We start from the raw sequence: 22,317 nt of genomic DNA, 5'->3' as shown, positions 1-22,317 counted from the left end.
CTATCCTGCGGTTCAGTTCAGCTCAGTCGCTCAGTTGTGTCCGACTCCTTGTGACCCCATGGACTGCAGCACGCCAGGCTTCCCAGGTCATCACCAACTCCTGGAGTTTACTCAAACTCATGTCCATTGAGTTGGTGATGTCATCCTCTGTCGTCCCCTTCTTCTGCCTTCAATCTTTCCCAGCATCAGGGTCTTTTCAAATGAGTCAGCTCTTCGCATCAGGTGGCCAAAGTACTGGAGTTTCAGCTTCAGCATCAGTCCTTCCAATACTCAGGACTGATTTCCTTTAGGATAGACTGGTTTGATCTCCTTGCAGTGCAAGGGACTCTCAAGAGTCTCCTCCAACACCACAGTTCAGAAGTATCAATTCTTCAGCGCTCATCTTTCTTTATAGAAAACTATGCTGCAGATCTCTGCTTTTCTTATTCCTATGATTAGATAAGCTTCCCTGATAGCTCAGTTGGTAAAGAATCCACTTGCATTGTAGGACACCCCGGTTCGATTCCTGGGTTGGGGAGATCTGCTGGAGAAGGGATAGGCTACCCACTCCAGTATTCTTGGGCTTCCCTTGTGGCTCGGCTGGTAAAGAATCCACCTGCAATGTGGGAGAACCTGGGTTTGATCCCTGGGTTGGGAAGATCCCCTAGAGAAGGGAAAGGCTACCCACTCCAGTACTCTAGCCTGGAGAATTCCATGGACTGTATAGTCCATGGAGTCCCAAAGAGTTGGACATGACAGAGTGACTTTCATTTAGATGATTAGATAAAAGGGCAAATATATTTAAACATTCCCAAAAGCCAAGACTTTGCCTTAAGCTATAGGTTCAGTGGCCATACAAGTTCTCTCTCTTATTTCTTATGTTCTTATATTTAAACTTATTAACTCTGCTGTCTACTACCTGCGTAAAGATGGATTAAACTAAATAAGGAATATATTGATACATGAATATACTAGTTATCCATTTTAAGTTTTAAAAAATATAAATTTGGGGGAATGAGGGTGATACACAAAGGTTTAAAGGGCTCATTGCCATAGTTCTTCCCTGGCTCCCTTCTGCCTTATCTGGCAGTAGTCAGCACAATACAAGCAATCCTTACCCTCTGGCTTCTGAGGATCTCCCTAAGGCTATCCGCTACTCTAGAACTATCAGGGAGTGTCAGCTGAAAGGCAGGGGTGGGTGCTTGACTGGCCTTCTATCGAATGATAGCCCCAACTCACCTATCCCCCTGAGTTGAGACAGTGGTAGCAAGATGAGTGTGAGTCAAGTAATTTACCAAATCGTCACAGTATTTACATAACTTGGTTCAGCTTTTGAACCAAGACAAATATTTCAATTAAACCAAGCTTTAATGCTTTAATGGCCAGTAAAATTTCATTAAGTTTGACAAACAAACCCACTCACAGTCTTGCCCCAACCTACCTCTTCACCTTCTAGCTTGCCATTTTTGCCTACATGATTTCCAAGTCTTGCTTCAGTGAAACTTTTCTATATTCCCTGGGAGCGAGAGTCACCTTATGAAGTGCATCTTTCCAAAATGCTATTCCCCCAGCCTGGAATACTATCCTTCCCCTGTCAACTATTTTCATTCAGCCTTTGAAATGCAGCTGAAATACTGGCTCCTTGACAAAGTTTCGGCTTACATAGTGAACTGTTAAAAACCTGTGCTATGATGCTCAACTACCTCCTTACAGATTTGGTTATTTTTCTGTCTCTTGCTATAGACTATAAGTTCTCTTGAATGGAAATTCTGTTTTGTTCATTTCTGTTTCCCCAGTACCAAGTAGTGTGCCAAGAAAGTATCAATAATTTCATCAATATCAGTTGGTGAATCACCAATACTTTGCCCAAAGTAAGCATTCAAGAAGTGTGCCAGTGTCAACAATTTCCATCAAGACTTGTTAAAAACCTATTTCATCTGCCTTCAGTTCAGTTCAGTCATTCAGTTGTGTCCGACTTGGCGACCCCATGGACTGCAGCATGACAAGCCTCCCTGTCCATCACCAACTCCTGGAGCTTGCTCAAACTCATGTCCGTCAAATCAGTGATGCCATCTAGCCATCTCATCCTGTCGTCCACTTCTCCTCCTGTCTTCAATCTTTCCGAGCATCAGGTTATTTTCCAATGAGTCAGTTCTTCACATCAGGTGGCCAAAGTATTGGTGCTTCAGCTTTTATCATAGTCCTTCCAATGAATATTCAGGATTGATTTCCTTTAGGATTGACTGGTTTGATCTCCTTGCTGTCCAAGGGACTCTTAACAGTCTTCTCCAACACCACAGTTCAAAAGCATTATTTCTTTGGTGCTCAGCTTTCTTTACGATCCAAATCTCACATCCAAACACGACTACTGGAAAAACCATTGCTTTGACCAGACCTTTGTCGGTAAAGTAACATCTCTGCTTTTTAATACACTGTCTATGTCTGTCATAGTTTTTCTTTCAAGAAGCAAGTGTCTTTTAATTTCATGGCTGCAGTCACCATCTGCAGTGATTTTGGAGCCCAAGAAAATAAAGTCTGTCCGTTTCCATTGTTTCCCCATCTATTTGCCATGAAGTGATGGGACCAGATGCCGTGATCTTCATTTTTTTAATGTTGAGTTTTAAGCCAGCTTTTTCACTCCCCTCTTTCACTTTCAGATTCTTTACTGTCTGAGCCACAAGGGAAGCCTCACCTTCCCTCAGTAAGCCTAAAAATAGATCTAGGAAGAATAAAGTCCTTTTGGAGAGTCCACTACCAGCTCCTTTTGGGTCCTTCTGATGGTTAATGTACTTGCTGTTCACCATAAAGACACGTGTCAGCAACGACACCAGAATCTTAGAACCACAAGTACATGTGCTTAAATCTCACCCCTACTCCTTCATAAAGTTAATGTGAAAATGATCTTTGAGGTACTATATAAAGTAACAAAGTTAAGTATCTCAAAGTTAGGTTCCTTTTTGTACTGCATTCCCAGAAAGTCTTTTGTGACATTATAAAAAAATTTTGTGTTGTTCTGAAAACTAGATATACTCTTCTGGCAACATTTAAGTGCTGTAAAGTCACATTAGCTATTGGGATCACATGGAGATTTAAAAAATACACCCTCTGTGGAAGTACTGCAGTGTCTCATTTAGCCAGCACATTTTGGTTTCTCTTAAAAGACTATAAATTATTTCTCCAGCATTATCAAGGAGAGAGGAACTTCACAAACCATATTTTTCTGAACAAGGTTCATAAAGTTTCACATATCTTTAAGACTTTAAATATTCTCAATGGATATATATCACACAACATTACACAGTTTTTCACTTTTTAAAAAAAGCCTAGTATAAACAATAAAATTTCACTTTTCCCTGATGATTCAGGACTATTATTATCAGTGTCGATTACTACATTATGCACCACCCATTGTGTAATACGAAGGTACCTTTAAGGACTATTGATAAGTATATAAAGCTATTTGCCTTTATCCTAAATGGATTCAGGTTGTTTTTATGACTCTTTGTTTTCTCGTTTCCTCTGCCTCTTTTTTCTACTCACTGCCTTTTTTTTTTTTAATTAAAAAAAAACTTGTGCCGTTAAAAAAAAAAGTTGCAATCTCTGTGTTCTGATAGTTATTTTTCTAAATAATTGTCTAGGTGAAGACTTATGAATCACTAAATTTTACTTAAGTGCATGGGTTTTGTGACTGCAATTTGCTATTCAAAGGCCTATTCTTTGCCTCAGAGTTTCTAAATCCATGAGGTGGCCGTGATTGTAAAAAGAGTAACAAAGGAGGGAATTCCCTGGCCGTCCAGTGCTTAGGACTCTCCTGAAGTCCAGCCCTGAGTAAGTGGTCTGTGTGTGTTAGTTCTTCAGTCGTGTCCGACTCTTTGTGACCTCATGGACTGTAGCCCACCATGTGCCTCTGACCATGGGATTTCCTAGCTGAGAATACTGGAGTGGGTTGCCATTCCCTTCTCCAGGTAAGTGGTCTGTATGTGGTGCTAATCTTCATGTATATGCATCACTGGTTTATTACTTTTACTCAAAAATAATTAGTCTTATTATTAAGGTCAACCTTAAATTAGCTGTTAATTTATTGTTTAAATATAAATTAAAACTGTTACTGCTAATTAATTCAAATTTTAAAAACCCAGCCATGACTTCAGATTCAATACAGGAAGTACTTCAATGTTACCACATTGCAGAGGCAAAGTCTTCTTCGGTTACTGATATTATTAAAAAAAAAAAAAAAAAGTATTCACTATTCTATTCTAGCACAATGGCATGAAAACTTCAAATTCTAACTCAAACCTTTTCACCAAATTCTGCATATAGATAGATAGTTTCACTATATTTGATTGGTTTCATCAGGAAAACAACAAGGGGAAGGGAGAGAAAAGACACTTTTTTCATTCATGAAAACAATTTTAAATATATAATTATGTCTGCTAGAATAAAGAAATTTAATAAAAGGTATAACATCCAGTATTTTATAATTCCTCTCATAATCTTATTGACTATTAATCCAATACTTGCTTGTGATCTTTAAAAATGAGAAGATTTGTAAACATTTGAAAGGTGTCACAGTAATAGTTATCCAGAGACTCTATAAGACTGAGATATAATAAGGAAAAATCTCGCTTCCAGGATTAATGCAAAATAAAACATTCACTTTGGTTAATTTACAGGTAAATGCCAGCTAATACATCTCAAAATACCAGTTCTACCTAAAAGGTCATCCTAACTTTAAAAAATTGTATTGGAATAAAAAACACAATATATTAACTTGGCTGAATTTTTTTTAAATCCTTTTTTTTTCCCCAATAGAAAAGGCTATTTCTACTTTATACTGATTTCTGTTATACCCATAATAATGACCAACTACACAGATGTAAGTCTTACCCAGTTTAAAAACAATTAATTTTAATGATATGATTAGAAAGTAAGCATATTTCTTATTCAGTAAACAAAGAAAATGGATGAACTAAAATCTGGTTACTCCAAGTTATATCAAAGAGGTTGAAACGAGGGCTGCAACTGGTGGTCAGCTGACCTGTTCACTTACAGACTTTCCATCTCAGCCTTCTTTAGTACTCAATACTGACTCTCATTACTGTCTCGTCAGTTTAAAGAATATTTTTAACGGGAATACTTCTTCCAGGGTATTTCTTAAGCACTTACTTGGGTGTCTAAAAGATGGCTTAAGCAAAGCACAGGCCTAGTTTCAGGATTAGAACTCACAGCTGTCTAATTCTCTGATAAATTGCTCTGCAACTTTATGAGTCTTATCGTTCTCTGCTTAGGTTCCATCACTTAAAATAAAATGTATGCCCCATTCTTTAAAGTAAAAAAAAAAAAAGAAAATCCTACCCACACCTTTATAGAATTATGATTGGTTTTAACTAGTAACTTGATAAAGAGATTCTTGAGGAGCAAAATGTTTTGATTTCTTAGCAACTGTCTCTCACTCTAAAAAGAATAAACGTACTCTTTTAAAGAAGAGCAGCACTTACTGGTACTTTGAAGGGTGAGGTATTCGCAGTGTCCATAGAGTTGGGTTTCTCAGATGTAGTGGTCCCTGAGATACTCCGTCTGCGTGGGGACCTTTCTGCTGGCACCTCTGGATGAGAAAAAAGAAACATCGATAAAAATCCAAATTTAGGATCTTTCACTAATCTGTAAAATTGTTGATTTTTTTTCCTCACAAAAAATCAGTTTGCTTTAAAGATACATTATATTCTACATCTAAGATATAATTTGTCTCTTTATCTCTAAACAGATATTATCAAGACATTAAAGAAACTTGGTCACTGTTAAGAATATGCCTTAGTGTGATAGTTTGTATCTTTATCTATGCACATATAAAAAGTAATTTCCTCTGAGTTATGTTTAATATCTCTAAGTTCACTTAGTATTTGCATCTCACAGTATAGGAATCTACTGCTTTATGTCAGCCATATAAGAGTTAACAGAATCCAATTAACTATTTTTTATATTCATATGAACAAATTTAGCCTAGTGTTGAACATGATTTGATGGTGTCTGCACAAAGGTCAAAGTTCAGTTCTGTGCAGATAAGATGATTCACCAGCCTGCAACCAGAAGTCCATGAGAAGACAAAAAGCTGCTGCTAGGATAAAATAACATATATGCTTATGCAGATATAAAAATAGCTCAGCTTCTCCTTGTTCTGGCAGTATGACCTCACTAAGATCTAACTCTGGGATCCTAAATCTGTGCAAACTGACCTAATGCATTTCAGATTTTGAAGATCATGTGGTATTCTCCAATTTAATTACTATATGCTATATTAAGGTTACATTTAAATTTTTTTATAGAGCGATACATATATATGCATATATATATGCACATACACACGCACACACAGATGATAGATATATACATATTATACCTTTATCACAACTGCTTCCCATCTCCACTTCAACTGACAGACATATAGGAATCCAGCTTCTCAGACAACATTAGATAATCTCAACATGGACAAGAAAAAAAAAAAAAAAAAACACATCCTAAAAAAAGTATTCTGTGTTATCTTCCAGATCTTAAAAAATAAGGAGTAAATCGTGACTCCGGAGACTGACATTTTGATTCCTGCTGTTCTCCCTTTAAAAGATAGATGCAGTTTAAACTTCCATTTCTGGCCTCCTGGCCCCTGGGATCCGTGCTACTTCCACTTAAGAGAAAGCGTTTTTTCTCTGGCTCCCTCCCTGTGTCTTGCTCTTCCCCCTCCCTCTCTACAGCTTGCAGAGAGCAAGCGAGAAAGCAACACACAGGACTGCAGCTATTCAATCAATCGTTCCGGACTGCACATCCTCATTAGTTCCTTTCAGGCTATTAGCGGACGCCCAACCACTGCCTCCCCTCAGTTACAGCAAATTTCACTGTATTGCACTGATCTACAGAAGAAAAAACATTTCCTGAAATTTATATTCAGCTAGTGCCAAAAGGACACCATTTTACACAGACCCAGTAATGCACACAAATCAATCCCGCCTATGAAAATCCAATTGGGAGTGCTTACTCTATTACTATCTTTGATGCTGGACACTGATTTTCGTTCCATGACTAAACGTTTCTTCACAGTGACATCCTGACCAGTAAGATATAAGCCAAATCACAACAAGCCTAATGACCGAGAGGCTGACAACATAGAGTCTTATATGCCTGCAGTACAAGAAAGTTCCAAGCTATTACTGTGTTTTAAAATAACTTTAAGTCTCTCAACTTCCCCCTAACCATCAGTTAAATGAACCTTAATGTACAAAGCCATTTTCAGAATTAGGCACCCATGAATCCTAGCACATTTCTAAAAAATGGTAGTACAATTAACGGGAATGGCACAAAGCGCTGAATTTAAACAGATCGGTCTGTCAAAGCACACTGAACAAGACCTTCAGACTTCAGGAACATGACTTTAAAGGATGATTATCTAAGTCAGGCAATTCAATCTGAAGGGCAGGCAGGTGGAGACAGGGGCTGGTGAAGGTAGAAGAAAATCTCATCTTCCCTCTGCCCATTACTGATCATTAGAAAGATACATGAGATTGACTATTACAATATAATATATTTCAGTCTCAGAATAACTGATGGAAAAACCAAATTGGGAGGAAAAAAGTCCCATTAGCAAGGATAAAATGATCTAGTGAACAGTTTTCCTTGACTTGCAATGTTCTGGCTGAGGAAAAAAAAGAATTTCCTTACTGTTTTCCAAACATCTAATTTTAGTTTTCAGGCATATGAACTCATTACGTAAATATATTTCAATGCTTTTATCTATCTGGAATTATTTTGGCTAAAATGAGCAACCACATTTCAAACCCTAACAATATGTTCTTTGTTGTACTTTTCTTTACATTCTCTTTCTGTATTACAAAAAAAAAAAAAACAAAACCAAAAACTGAACTCTGATGTAGATTAAAGAATGTCACTGGGTTCAAAAAGGAGAAATTAAATTACTTTTGACGTTTGAACAATTGCCTTTAAAGAGGGAAAAGTAAGGAAACAAAATAAGCTAAATCAACTGGTGATAAGAGGAGGAAGTCTACACTTCTTGACTTTCCCCGCCCCCACCACAACGCAATTTATCTACTGATGCAGAAAAGACACTTCTTGACTTTCCCAGCCCCCACCACAATGCAATTTATCTACTGATGCAGAAAAGGCCTTTGAGTATTAGGTTGTTTAGTGCCCAAAAGATTCGTAACTGTTTCAAAGCTGAGAAAAGAACGTATACCCCCAAAACCAAAGTCCACTTTGGAATAGGGGAGTAGCCTCAGGAAAAGCAGAATTAATAACTTGCTGGATTAGTCACAGGCTGGCCAGCATGCTAAACTGATCTGGCTACCTTCGACTTTAAAGCTCCAATCAGAAAGGAAAGCTGCTACTATGCTCTTAGAGCTACATTTCTGCTGATTTGGATGGAAAATCTATACCAGTTCCAGTAGGCCAAAATTAGACAGCTCTCTACCCTACCTGCCTCATGCTACATACGACTGCATTATTTTTTCCCTGCTGTAAAAAATGAATATTCACTTCATAGTCACAATATTTAATTACAGTCATGTTTAAAATATGCTCACTCTCTTAAGACAAGAGGCATATGATATTGTTTCTGTGGATAAAGGACTAAAACTAATTTGTTCATGTTCTCACCCTCTAAAAATAATGTTTTTCATCTTTAAATTAAAAGGTAAAAAAAAAAGTTATAAAAAGCCACTTAAGTTTTAAATATATCTCTTCATTTCTTTTGCCATTGGGTATGAACTGAGGTGAGGTGACAACTTATAATAACGAGAGGTAGCCTCCACTACGGCTCCACATAAGATGATGTACTGAACAAAGAGAATACTTGGGTGCTCTTTTTACCACCTTTACTAACCATCTGTGTGATTATGTGTAAAGCCATTTCAACCTTTCCTGCTCTGGTCTGCATTAATAAGCTGGGTTATTCAGACTAACCAGAGATGAAGACAAGATGAATGAGTTTATCTGCTTTGACACAAAATTAGGTTTTTGAAAGAATGGGGCTCTCTAAATCCAAAATATATTATTGAAATGTCATTTCCTCAAAATACACATTTTCTTCTATGTCAACGTGCTTTCTTTTGAAAAGCGTGGTAAAATAATTGACAACTGGATAATTATAAGGACAAAGGCCCTTTTGGTGGAAGATGTGCCTATTCAACAAACAGAACTCAACCCTGTCTTTCAGACCTAACAGTGTGTTCATGGCCTTCAGTTTACTTATAATGAAGCCAATGTAGCAGATGGTGTTTCAGGGAGGGAAAAAGGAGGACAGAGAAAAGGAGATGAAGAAGTACAGTAATTTCACTACAGTAACCATAGTGAATAGGTAGAGGCGCTGAGAACTGATGCTTTTGAACTGTGGTGTTGGAGAAGACTCTTGAGAATCCCTTGCACTGCAGGGATCAAACCAGTCAACCTAAAGGCAATGAGTCCTGAATACTCATTGGAAGGACTGATCCTGAAGCTGAAGCTCCAATGCTTTGGCCACCTGATGCAAATAATCAACTCCTTAGAAAAGACCCTAATGCTGGGAAAGACAGAAGGCAGGAGGAGAAGGGACGACAGAGGATGAGATGGTTGGATGGCATCATGGACTCGATAGGCATGAGTTTGAGTAAGCACTGGGAGTTGTTGATAGACAGGGAAGCCTAGTGTGCTGCAGTCCATGAGGTTGCAAAGAGTCGGACACAACTGAGTAACTGAACTGAGAGGCACTGAGAAGGTGAGTGAAAGCCAGTACTTAAGGAATTGAGGAGGTCAGCCTAGTAGATTTATCAGGGAGGGCCACTGAAGACAGGGAGGCCAATACAAAGCTTCTAGAGTAAAATGCAGCTGGGAAGCCAGTGGGGCTGCAGTCAGGAAGTGGGGATAAATAATAGCAGAAAGACTAAGAGGAATTAGGGCAGGCATGTTCAGATCATGCGGGCTTTGTAGGCCTACACATAAGGACTTAGCTTTTTCCTCTGAAAGAAAAACCACCTGGTGAAATGCACCTCATCCAGATTTACAAGTCACACAAAAATACTATGGAGTACACTGAACCAGACAGTTAAAAATGGTTAAAACAGTATGCTTTATGTTATCTGACTTTTACCACAGTAAAGAAAATTTTTAAATAAAGAAATACTATGGAGATATACTTCCTGGGACTGTCTTAAATTTTTTTAAAGGATTTTGAATAGTGAATGTGTTTGAAATGATCCTACAATATTATTACGTTCAGAAAGAGATTAAGGGCAATGCTTGTATGAACTGAGGGTTAGGTTCCAAAGGCCTGTGCAAATACCTTAACTGAGAACAAGTATCTGTTATGTAATGTCATTGCGATCAAATATAAGTATCAACTATACTTACTTTTTGTTCAGTCACATTTAACTAAATTTCATACACCATCATGTCATACATACATATACTTAACAATAACTACCCAGCTAAAAATGTCACAAATTCTGATAATGTCTACCACTTAGAATTAGCTACCTTTTTTTTTTAAGTGGAGGAGATGATTCAAAAATACATTTTTAGGAGGAAAAGATGTACTTCAAAATTATAAGCACCTCTTTTATTAATAATTTGTCTAAGGAAGAAAAATTTTTATGGTAATTTGAGCTACTATTAAATGTTTATAATGTGCTAACCACTGTGCCTAGTATCTCTATTAGTTCTTGGGGCAGTAGTAGCCAATTTTTTACTGAGGTAGTAGCCAATTTATTATTCTCTTAGATGAAGGTGGAGGCAAAATTTAAAAAAAGATAATAACCTTACCAATATGAAAGTAATTTCAGAAAATTCAAAACAAATGATAAACAGAATGAATAAAGATATTTATAAAGTTTTAATTTGGTGGATAATGATGTAAGGAACCAAAATATCCTTCTCACAGCAAAATTCTCTAGTTATGACAGACCAGAAAATATTACATATTCACAGATGCAGTCAGCTGGCATATATAAATACTTTACTAAATACTTCACATTAACAGCAACCCAAGCCAATTTCTAGTAGTTTTGTATACAGAATTATAAAACATGAATGAATGTGAATGCTCTGTCAATTTTAATTACTCACATGTCCCATTAATATTTTTGACATTATATTTAGTAAGCAAGTATTCTAATATCATTGTCAAAAAGGAATTCTTTAATTCACTTCAAAAACTTTTAAAAAAAGCAACCTCTCAACAAATCATGATAGAAAATTAAATACACACCAAAATGTGTTTCTTCACCCATTTAAGTCACTGGAATTTCAATGTATATAATGTTACTGTGAATGAATCCACTTCACTATCATCATAAATGATGACAACAATAAATAGGATGTGATAAGTCCATGGTTCAAATTATTAATGAATGAGTTAAGCAAACAACTCATTTCTCCATGCTGTGAATTCTAAATTAGGAGAATTCTTCTTCCACAGGAGGCACAGAAGACACTTAAGGAACAGAAAAGGAAGGAAGGAACAATATTGGGAAATGGGCTTGTACCTCTTTAGTAAGAGGGTCTTTAATAACAAATGGCAAGTGTGAAAGAAAAAAAGGCTTCATGACATTTCATACTTTTTGCTGGAGGATTCCTTAAAGGTAATGGGAGCTTAAAGATGCAGGCAGAGAACAATTTTATAAAGGAAAAGTGACAAGAGCAAAGAGGAGAAAATTACACTCTGCATTTATATAGCTGCTAACACCATAGCACCTGGGTGTTTTATAGACTTCACCACTTGATTTTCAGCAGGACATTTCCCTGCCCTATCCCATCTCTACTGCTGTAAAGCCAAAGCACCGACAGTCACTACCATCCAGCTGCTCTGAAATACAAATCCCCAGAGCCACTTTAATTCATCCGATTTGTATCATTTAGACTGCAGTACTTCACTCAGGCAAGCAGTCCTTTCAAGTTTGCACGCCCTCGACACATTTCAATACGTACAAATTGGTGCTAGGTACAGAAACGTAGTGAATTCTCAGAAAGGAAAGCCATCCGGTCTCTCCCACCTTTTCTTCACCTCAACAAATTTATCCTTTATTATTATTACTTCTAAAAATTCTTCTTGTTAATATAGTAGGAGAGCAGATATCCCTCTGGTCACGCAATCTGAACACCCACAAGTGTATCGTTTCTTTAACTTAGGGTTTCACATGATGATAATGGATGAGATGATAGAGAACAATTTTTACTGTCAACCAAAAAGACTAAGAAAACAGTTTAGGGATATTTATATGGTTATCTGGGATTCGCTGGTGGCTCAGACAGTAAAGCATCTGCCCACAATGCGGGAGACCCAGGTTCGATCCCTGGGTTGGGAAGATCCCCTGGAGAAGGAAATGGCAGCCCACTCCAGTACTCTTGCCTAGAAAATTCCATGGATGGAGGAGCCTGGTGGGCTACAGTCCATGGGGTCGAAAAGAGTTGGACACGACTGAGCGACTTCACTTTCACTTTCATATGGTTATCTTGGGCTTCCCTGGTGGCTCAGATGGTAAAGAAACCGCCTGCAATGAAGGAGACCTGGGTTCGATCCCCAGATTGGGAAAAGCCACTGGAGGAGGGCATGGCAACCCACTCCAGTATTCTTGCCCGGAGAATCCCCATGGACAGAGAGGAGCCTGGAGGGCTACAGTCCATGGGGCTGCAGAGTCGAACACAACTGAGTGGCTAAGCACAGCACATATGGTTATCTTAAGTTTCAAATACAAAGCATATCTCTGGTACTTAGTGATAACAACTAGGGATCTTAGTAGTAGTAATAAAAGTATAACAAGGATAACTGCAACACCAAACTATCATTTTTATTCCTTATTACATGCTAAGTATTTTATGTTAATTTTCTCTTTAATCCTCACAAATCTCTGGAATTGGAATTATGCCCCCATTTCACAGATGGAAAAGGAAGGAGATGATCTATTACTCCACTCAGTTTGCAGGGCTGGTAAAGGCAGAATCAGGATTAGAACCCATGCAGTCTGGATCCAGAGGCTATACTTTTAATTACCATGCATGCTATCCATTCCCCTTGTGTTTTGTATCGTGGACTGTAATGAATAAAAAGTAAGATAAACAATCATGGAAACTCCAGTTTTTCTCATTTCCTCTTAAAAATAACTCAAAGAACTCTAACAAGTGTACATGGTTCTTCATATTTTATTTTTTTTGGTTCTTCATATTTTAAAGAGAATTAAATCATACTCTTTGGTGGATAATTTACTGCAAACGAAACCCCATCAAAGGAAACTCTCAATCCTGGAATGCTGATGCCAATAAGAACATTCTAATGAAGAAACAAAGAGGGGTGAGGCAATGGGGTAAAGAAGGAGAAAAGTTAACTTGCTTAATGAAATGGTAAAAAAAACGAACAAAAAAGGAATTAAGCTATAAAGAATTTCTACTACTGATTCTTTGAATTAAAAAGTAGAAAAAAAGCCCTCCAAAAAATAAACTGCCCTTAAGGGGATGGATGAATAAGCAGAGCACAGAGTTTTTAGGGTAGTGAAAATATTATGTATGGTACTGTAAGGTAAGGTACATGTCATTATCTGTCCAAACCCACAAAATATACAACATTTAGAAACAATCCTAATGTAAACCATGTATTTTGGGTGATTATGATGTTAGTGTAGGTTCAGCAGCTGTAACAAATGTACCACTCTGGTGGAGGATACTGATAAGGGGGAGACTATGCATTTGTGGGGACAAGGGGACACAGGAAAAAAATCTGTAATTTTCTCTTAATTTTGCTGTGAACCTAAAACTCCTCTAAAAGAACAGTCTTCAAAAAAAGAAAAGAAAACCCATCCATCTGTCCACTTAAAGTAATTTTCAGCACACTTAAGTGGAAAGGTAACTACTTAGGTGAATTCTATAGACAAACATTGATAAAAAGCTTAAAACTTTAGGTTTAGAATGAACAGTCTCCAAATAACTAGAAAGCACTGTTAAGCATAAAACAACTGTTTTGAACATTTCAATCTAATTATTTATAGTGAAGTGAAAGTGAAATCGCTCCGTTGTGTCCAGCTCTTTGCGACCCCATGGACTCTAGCCTACCAGGCTTTTCCGTCCATGGGATTTTCCAAGCAAGGGTACTGGAGTGGGTTGCCATTTCCTTCTCCAGGGGATCTTCCCAACCCAGGAATCGAACCTGGGTCTCCTGCATTGCAGACAGACGCTTTACCCTCTGAGCCATTTCCTTAATTTCATAGCTTTGCTTTGGTGAATAATATTTTGTCTTCCATTCTGGAAGACAATATGTCTTCTAATTTATGGAGATATTCTCAGACTTTACCTAAACTTTTCCTATAACTGACTTAATAATGTGTTCTCTTTATTAGTATGTTTCAAATATAATTCTGGATAAATCTGATTTATTCATACCATGATTTCAGTGTTCATCTCTAAAAATCTTTTGTAAAAAGATCTGATTCTTGATTATGTCAGGGTCCTTTAAGACTAATTTGGGTTTTATTCCCCAACAGACATTAACAGAAAGCACTGAAAGTACTGAAAAAATAAAAATATATCAACCTCTAACATAAAGATGAGAAATTAATCATCTACTGAGGACCAAATATGCATGAGGTGCTATACAAAATACAAAAATCTCTATAGTGAAAGTAACAGAAAAGGGAGAAACCTATTATCTATAATTCTATAATGTTGATTGGTATACTTCAGCCACCAAACACGGTTAAGTCTCTCTTCGAATGTTGGCTTCATTTTGTTCTCTGTATTTCCACTACCATGTATCACTCTAGTGCAGGACTTTTTATTTTCTCATTGTAGATAATGGCCAGACCCTCCTAACTAATCTCATTGACTCCTGTCTCTCTGCTTAAAGCTATCCTGATCACCATTACCAGATTAAGCTCTCTAAAACATTACTTTCTTGATAAAATTACCTTCCCAGAAATCTTACAGATAGACAATCACACATCGAAAAAAAAATATCACCTAGCTCCTACCTTACGTACTCTTTCCTGCCAACACTTTGCAACAAATTGCCTTGGTCAGATGATCTCTGATCTTAAACAGGCCATATTAATTTCTCTGTGTCTGTCTTTGTTAATGGTGTTCACTTATCTGCCAAATCTAAGGTAACCTTCAATACCAATTTCAATTCATCTGCTTCCATAAAGCCAGGCCTAATTACTCACATTTCTTTGATTTCCAAGTAATATATTTGTGTAAGTTCCCACTACTTGATTATATGTTCTCTAGTTTGGGGTATCAAACTACCTAAATTTAGGTATTTGAACAATGGCAATTCTGTCTAAATTTTCAAAGGAAATAAATTTTAATAAATAGAACTCTCTCAATTTTAAGTATTTCTCCCACAATGTTTCCATAAACTGTTTGCATCCACTCTTTTCTTGCATGGAACACTGAAATAGAAGATATATGGTAACAAATAAATTTTAACTAAACAACTAAAAAATAGTTCAGCATAGTCTCTTGATTTTTTCTCCTTTAATAAACACACGTGATCTCACAGAATTGCCAATTTTTTTGTGTGTTAAAATGATAAAATAGCAATTTCATATGGTTCAACTTAATTCATAATAAAAATGTTAATAAATTTTCTATTTATTTCTAATTCACATATGGCATTAAAGCATACACACCAGTCCAGTACTCTTGCCTGGAAAATCCCATGGGCGGAGGAGCCTGGTGGGTTGCAGTCCATGGGGTCACAAAGAATCAGACACGACTGTGCAACTTCACTTTCACTTTTCACTTTCACTCATTGGAGAAGGAAATGGCAACCCACTCCAGTGTTCTTGCCTGGAGAATCCCAGGGACGGGAGAGCCTGGTGGGCTGCCGTCTCTGGGGTTGCACAGAGTCGGACACGACTGAAGTGACTTAGCAGCAGCAGTCAAGTTTAAGAATTACTCTCATTTTATGTCTATTAGCTTAAGTCTTACACTATAATTGAGATTTTGGTAAAGAAACTTCATGGGAGATTAAGTTTTTCCTTCTATGCATCATTCTACTTAAAAATTCACAAATTTTCAGGTTGTAGAAGCACACTTAAACATAAATTAATCAGTTTAAGTCTTGATGAAAGTGAAGTCACTCAGTCGTGTCTGACTCTTTGCAACCCCATGGACTGTAGCCTATCAGGCTCCTCTGTCCATGGGATTTTCCAGGCAAGAGTACTGGAGTGGATTGCCACTGCCTTCTCCAGGGGATCTTCCCGACCCAGGGATCGAACCTGGGTCTCCCGCATTGCAGGCAGACGCTTTACCATCTGAGCCACCAGGGAAGCCTGCTTTCTTGGGATATCTGCTCAGCTTGATTTCCTCTAGTTTTTTATTTACATACCCATAAAAGAAAAATTTTTAAAGAACTTCTTCCCCCTCCCCTTTTCTAAGGATATCCCCTCAACAAAGGATGTAATACTTAAAAACTCTAAGGTAACCATGACCACCTATGGGCTCAATATGAATTCAATTTCCATGCTTAGATTTCAGCATGGTTCTTAGCATTTTTTTTTAATTTAGATACTAAAATGTCCATTTATTCATTTGCAATAAAAAACTGAACTATCACTGATTGTAAATACTAATACAAGTGTGATCCAGCGTTTTATTCTTTTTCAGAAGTCAAGCTATATGAGAAATCAAACCACAATCAGTGGTACATTTTAAACTACTGATTCAATTTCTTTAATGATTGTAAGTAGCAGAACTACTTACATTTTTTATTCCTACTGTAGTCAATTTTAATAAATTATATCTTTCTTTAAAATGTTCATTTTCTCTCATTTTTTTTCAAATATATTAGCATAAAGTTGTTCATGATAGTCTGTTAGGTCTCTGATTTTTGTAACTATGTTCTTTTTCCCATTTTTAAGATTGTTTACTTGTGCTTTCTCTTTCATCTTGATCAAATCTTGACAGTTGTATTTTCATTGGACTTCTTTAAGAAACAAATTTTAGCTTTATTGATTCTGTTTATTTCTGCCTTCTGTTCTATTATCATCTGCTGTCATTTTCATTATTTCTTTCCTTTAACTTTCTTTTGGTCTATCCTTTTTTTTCTACCTTGTTGAATTTATTGAATGCTCAGCTGGCCCACTTAATTTTATTCTTTTTGATATAAAAGATTAGGGCTATAAGTTTCACTTAATAACTATTTTAGCAATATTTTATAAGTTTTGATATGTACGATTTTTAGGATGTTCAGTTCTATTTCCATTGTTATTTTTTTTGAATTTTTAACTTTAAAACTTTCAACCTTAAAAGTTTTCAAAAAGAAAAGTTTTAAGAGTAAATTTTTTTGGTACTAATTTTTGACTTAGTTCATCTATGATCAAGAGAATATGTTTGTATGATATAAAGAATTTGATTTGTTGAGATTTATTTATGTCTTAATCTATTGTTGGTTTTCATAAAGATTCCACATATACTTCAGAAGACTACATAATTGTTGGACTTCAGAATTCTATTGTGTCCATTAACTGAAGCTCACTGTGTTTTTTTTGTATCTTCTATACCTTCAACTCTCTGTCCATGGGAAAGACTAAAGGCAGGAGGAGAAGGGGCCGACTGAGGATGAGGATGGCATCACCAACTCGATGGACATGAGTTTGAGCAAGCTTTGGGAGTTGGTAATGGACAGGGAAGCCTGGCGTGCAGCAGTCCATGGGGTGGCAGAGTTGGAAACAACTGAGAGACTAAACTGAATACCCTTAATAATTTTTGTAGATAGGGTCACAGATTTATCAATTTCTCCGTATACTTCTGTCAATTTTTGCCTTATAAATTTAAGGCTTTGTTTTTAAGTGCATATAAAACTGTTACAACTTTCTAGTGATTTTTATATTTTGTCACTACTATAGGGATCTCCTTTATTTCTAGCAACATTTTTTGACATAAAGATCCATCTGATTTCATTTTCATGGCTACGGTAGCTCTCTTTTAATCAGTATTTGCCTGGTATATCGTCTCCCAAAACTTTTACTTTTATGGAAGTTTTTTTTGTTATTTTTTGAGAAAATTATTTTTTTTTAATTTATTTTTTTGAAGTATAGTTGATTTATGTGTGTGCGCACACTTAGTTGCTTGGTTATGTCCGACTCTGTGACCTCATGGACTGTAGTCTGCCAGCCAGGTACCTCCAGTCCATGGGGATTCTCCAGGCAAGAACACTGGACTGGGTTGCCATGCCCTCCTCCAGGGGATCTTCCAACCTGAACTCAGGTCTCCCGCATTACAGGCAGATTCTTTACTGTTTGAGCCACCAGGGAAGCCCAAGAATACTGGAGTGGGTAGACTATTCCTTCTCCAGGGTACCTTCCTGACCCAGAAATCAAACCAGGGTCTCCTGCATTGCAGGCATATTCTTTACCAGCTGACCAGGAAAGCCCATAGTTGATTTATAATATCACGTAAATTTAGGGTGTATAGCACATGATTCAGTCATACATATACATATATATCCTCTTTTTTAGATTACTTACCCTTAAAGGTTATTACATGGGTCCTTGTTGGTTATGTATTTCATATACAGTAGTGTGCATATGTTAATCCTAACCTTCTACTTTATACCTTTCACCACCACCACCAAACTTTTGCTTTAACCTTCCTAGGTTCTTAGGTCTCTATTTTTTTTTTTTTGGCTGCACCATGTAGCCTGTGTGATCAAACTGGTGCTCCTTGTAGCAGAAGCTGAGTCTTAACTACTGGACCACCAGGGAAGTCCCACTAACGCCTCTCTTATTCACAGCATTGAAAACAAAGATGAAGTCTAACCTACCTTGCTCTTAACATTTTCATATATTGTGTTTTCTGATATAGTTGGATTTTATTTTTACCATCTTATTTTTTCTAGTTACTGTATTTCTATGCTTTTTGTTTTTCTATTTCTCAGAATGACCAAGTTTTTAAAGTTCATTTTCCCCTCCACAGCTTTTGAAGCTATACACTCTATTTTTACTCTTTTAATAGTTGTCGTTAACATTTTAACATGTGTACCTAAAGCCTAGAGCTAGTTCTGATTTCTCACCTTCTCTTGAATAATTCAAAGATCTTAAAATACTTCAATTTCAATCACCCCTTCCTATCTCTGACATAACTACTATTGTCCACTATTTTAGTTTTACCTTATCACAACAGTGGTTATGAATTCCCAGGGGATTTTTGTCCTCCTCTCTCAACAGTCCAGACTAAGATAAATAAGATCTGTCAATTTTTGTCTGAGAGCAGATTTTTAAATTTCCATGTTCATTCTTCAAGGAACTCGTCCTATGAGGGACAATGGGGTGGGGCGTTCAGTTCTAATTCCTCACTTCAGTTCCTAAACCTATCTCCTATCTTGTGACCATTAAAACTTAACTTTCAGGAATTCTGAGTCAGGCAAATGCCCCCAGGGCAATTCACTACCTGGATTTTTAGTTGTTATCTTTTGTTCTCTTCCTGGGAATTTTCTTTCCCTCCAGAGTGGAGAGTTCAGCTGTTCAGTTTAAAATGTTTGTTTCAACAGATACTTACTTGTAAGTTCAGTATCTTAGCTCTCTCCTCTATCTAAGAAGATGCACAAGTCTCCCTAATTTTAAAAGACCTTTTTCTTTGTGTCAGTCAAAGGTTTCTCCAGACAACAGACTTAACCTGTCTCTGTCGAGTCCCTTGGGTGGCAAGGAGATCCAACCAGTCCATCCTAAAGGAAATCAGTCCTGAATATTCATTTGAAGGACTGATGTTGAAGCTGAAACTCCAATACTTTGGCCACCTGATGCGAAGAACTGACTCACTGGAAAAGACCCTGATGCTGGCAAAGATTGAAGGCAGGAGGAGAAGGGAACAACAGAGGATGAGATGGTTGGATGGCAACACCAACTCAATGAACATGAGTTTGAGCAAGCTCTGGGAGTTGGTGATGGACAGGGAGGCCTGGCGTGCTGCAGTCCATGGGGTTGCAAGGAGTTGGACACGACTGAGCGACCGAACTGAACTCACTGTCTCACCATCTTCTATCTTTCTCAATATTATAAAATCTGACTTCTTCTCCCTCAGTTCCAATGAATCAAATACCACTGATACCTTCACAGGTTATCAAAAGTCTCCTAATGTCCAATCCAGTGTATATTCTGACTTTTCTTGGGCTTTTGTAACCAATGACACTACTGACCGCACTGTTGACCTTTTCTATCTTGATTTTGTTTTTTTGTTGTTGTTTAGTCTCTAAAGTCATGTCTGACTCTTTTGTGACCCCATGGACTGTAGCCTGCCAGGCTCCTCTGTCCATGGTGTTTCTCAGGTAAGAAAATGGAATAGGGGTTGCCATTTCCTTCTCCAGGGGATCTTCCCGACCCAGGGATTGAACCCATGTATTCTTTACCGCTGAGCCACTTGCAATAACACACCATCCTGGCTGGCTTTTCCCCAACCATTACGACTGTTCTGTATTTCCTCTTTCTCTACCCACCCTATTACCCCCATCTTTGGCGTTCTTCAAGATTCAGTTCCTGCTCTCTACTTTTTCTCGACAGTCTCTCAATAGTACATCACCTACAATTCCTTCAACAGTCTTTCTTTTCTCTGGTGGCTCCCAAACACCACTCTCTACCTGTGACTTCATTTCCAATCATCAGAACTATATTTCTATCCAGATGTATACCAGTCCTCTCAAACTCAATACATCAAATAGAAATCACCCTCTCTCCTTAAAAACTGACTCCCTTTTCCAACTTCTCTGTTCTTAGTAGTACCACCATCCTTCCAGCTTCAAAAACAGTCTTTGATTCATTTTGTTTCCCATTCCTCAGATCAGTCATAAATTCTGATCGATCCTTTGTAATCTCTCTGTCTTCTCATCTCAATTATTCATCTGAACTGTGCAAATATTCATGGGTATCTGAAGTGTACCTGGGTACTGAAAAGACAGAGAATTGAGCCCCTGATGTGAAGGCATTCACAGTCTAGATTAATAATAAATAAGGAAACACATAATTATAATATGGAGAGTTAAATGTTACAATAGAAGCACTTATTTCATACCTGGACTACTGTCATAGCTTTCAAAGAGGTTTAACTGCTTCAAGGTTATTCCCCCAATGTGACACTTTCAGATATGTCTTCCTAAAAAAATTATCTTGACCATATTTTTTTCTTGTTCAAGAATCTTAATTCTTCTCAATTGCTTTCAGGATTAACACTGTCACTAATTAGCCTGTGATGAAAGATCCTGAACAGTGAGCCACCAAATATCCTTCAAGTATTATTTCTCAACACTTCTTCAAATGAACTTTTCATTCCTTTCGTATCAGTTTACTATTTAGACATGAATATAATTTAATATTCCTCATGACACTCCCTTCATACAGCAAACTCCACCATTTCCATAAAAATACATTCTATCTTTGAAGATTCAGATTAAAACCTATCTCTATAAGTTGATCTTCAGTATCACTAGCCAAAAATGATGCCTTTATTCTTCAAAGGCTCAAAGCAATTTTTTCCTAGATAAATCATCTTACAATCAGGTACTGCCTTATTTTATTTTCTCCATTGTTGTCTTGAATTATTAATTCTTTCTCACTTAATTGTACATAGTTCATGTTTTCTCCCCAACCAAACTCTATGCTTCTCAGCAGTTCTATCTTCTACTTCTTTGTATCCAGCCACAGTACCTAACACAGTATCTTGTTTATGAGCAAGATTTGAAATAGGGGTAGGGTTTGGAAAGTTCAGTTTGGATGAAGGAACACAGATGATATTAACAGAAGAAACAGCACATGCAAAGATTAGAAAGGGCAAGGTTTGTCCCAGATAGAGAAAATTAATCAATTTGGTAGAATGAAGGGTCCTCCCTAACTCTGACTTAGCAATGCCAAAAGGAATACTGGGATGTGAGGTGGAAGGGCCAGAATAATTTCTAAAGTAAGGAGTTTTATCTGACAGGTGATGAGGGAGCCACGGAATTCTTAAATAGGCTAATGAAGAGGGCACGGTTTCTTAAGTTTCATCAAACAAGCAGTGCACTAAATTAATAGGAAGGCCTGAACATCAGTTGAGTAGCTATTGTGCAGAGAGGAAGTAGTGGCTGAACCCTGACCAGCACTGAGTGCTTTTCTTTCATCTTCTCTCCGAGGGAAATCTGCCATAAAATTCCTTAGGTAAAGAAAGACAGTTGCGTTGGTTATCTGATTCAATGTCCCTTTCAGTTCCACTTATCCTAGATTCACCATAAAGCAGATTGCTTTCTCTTGGCATCTTCACTGGGAGAAGCACATTTTCATTAATGGTAACTACATTAGCAAATGACTCGTTGCAAGTTATTCCAAGCTATATCAAAGAGAGTTTGCTCCC

General features: G+C 37.2%; 1 protein-coding gene across 10 annotated transcripts in view; it reads right to left on the bottom strand.

Annotated features, from left to right (window-relative positions):
* RASAL2 (RAS protein activator like 2) overlaps positions 1–22,317 on the bottom strand; it is a 397,752-nt gene that overhangs the window by 96,572 nt on the left and 278,863 nt on the right. For 9 of the 10 annotated variants that reach the window (XM_005217241.5, XM_002694157.7, XM_003587091.6 and 6 more), the window contains one exon: positions 5,478–5,584. In XM_005217241.5, the coding sequence (XP_005217298.1) occupies positions 5,478–5,584 (107 nt within the window). Of the gene's footprint in view, positions 1–5,477; positions 5,585–6,376; positions 6,786–22,317 lie in introns of those variants that run through there. The other variant, XM_015475218.3, reaches the window with a different exon arrangement.

This window comes from Bos taurus, chromosome 16 (genome assembly GCF_002263795.3).
Source record: "Bos taurus isolate L1 Dominette 01449 registration number 42190680 breed Hereford chromosome 16, ARS-UCD2.0, whole genome shotgun sequence".
Lineage (NCBI taxonomy): Eukaryota > Metazoa > Chordata > Mammalia > Artiodactyla > Bovidae > Bos > Bos taurus.
This window is presented reverse-complemented; position numbering and strand designations above follow the sequence as displayed.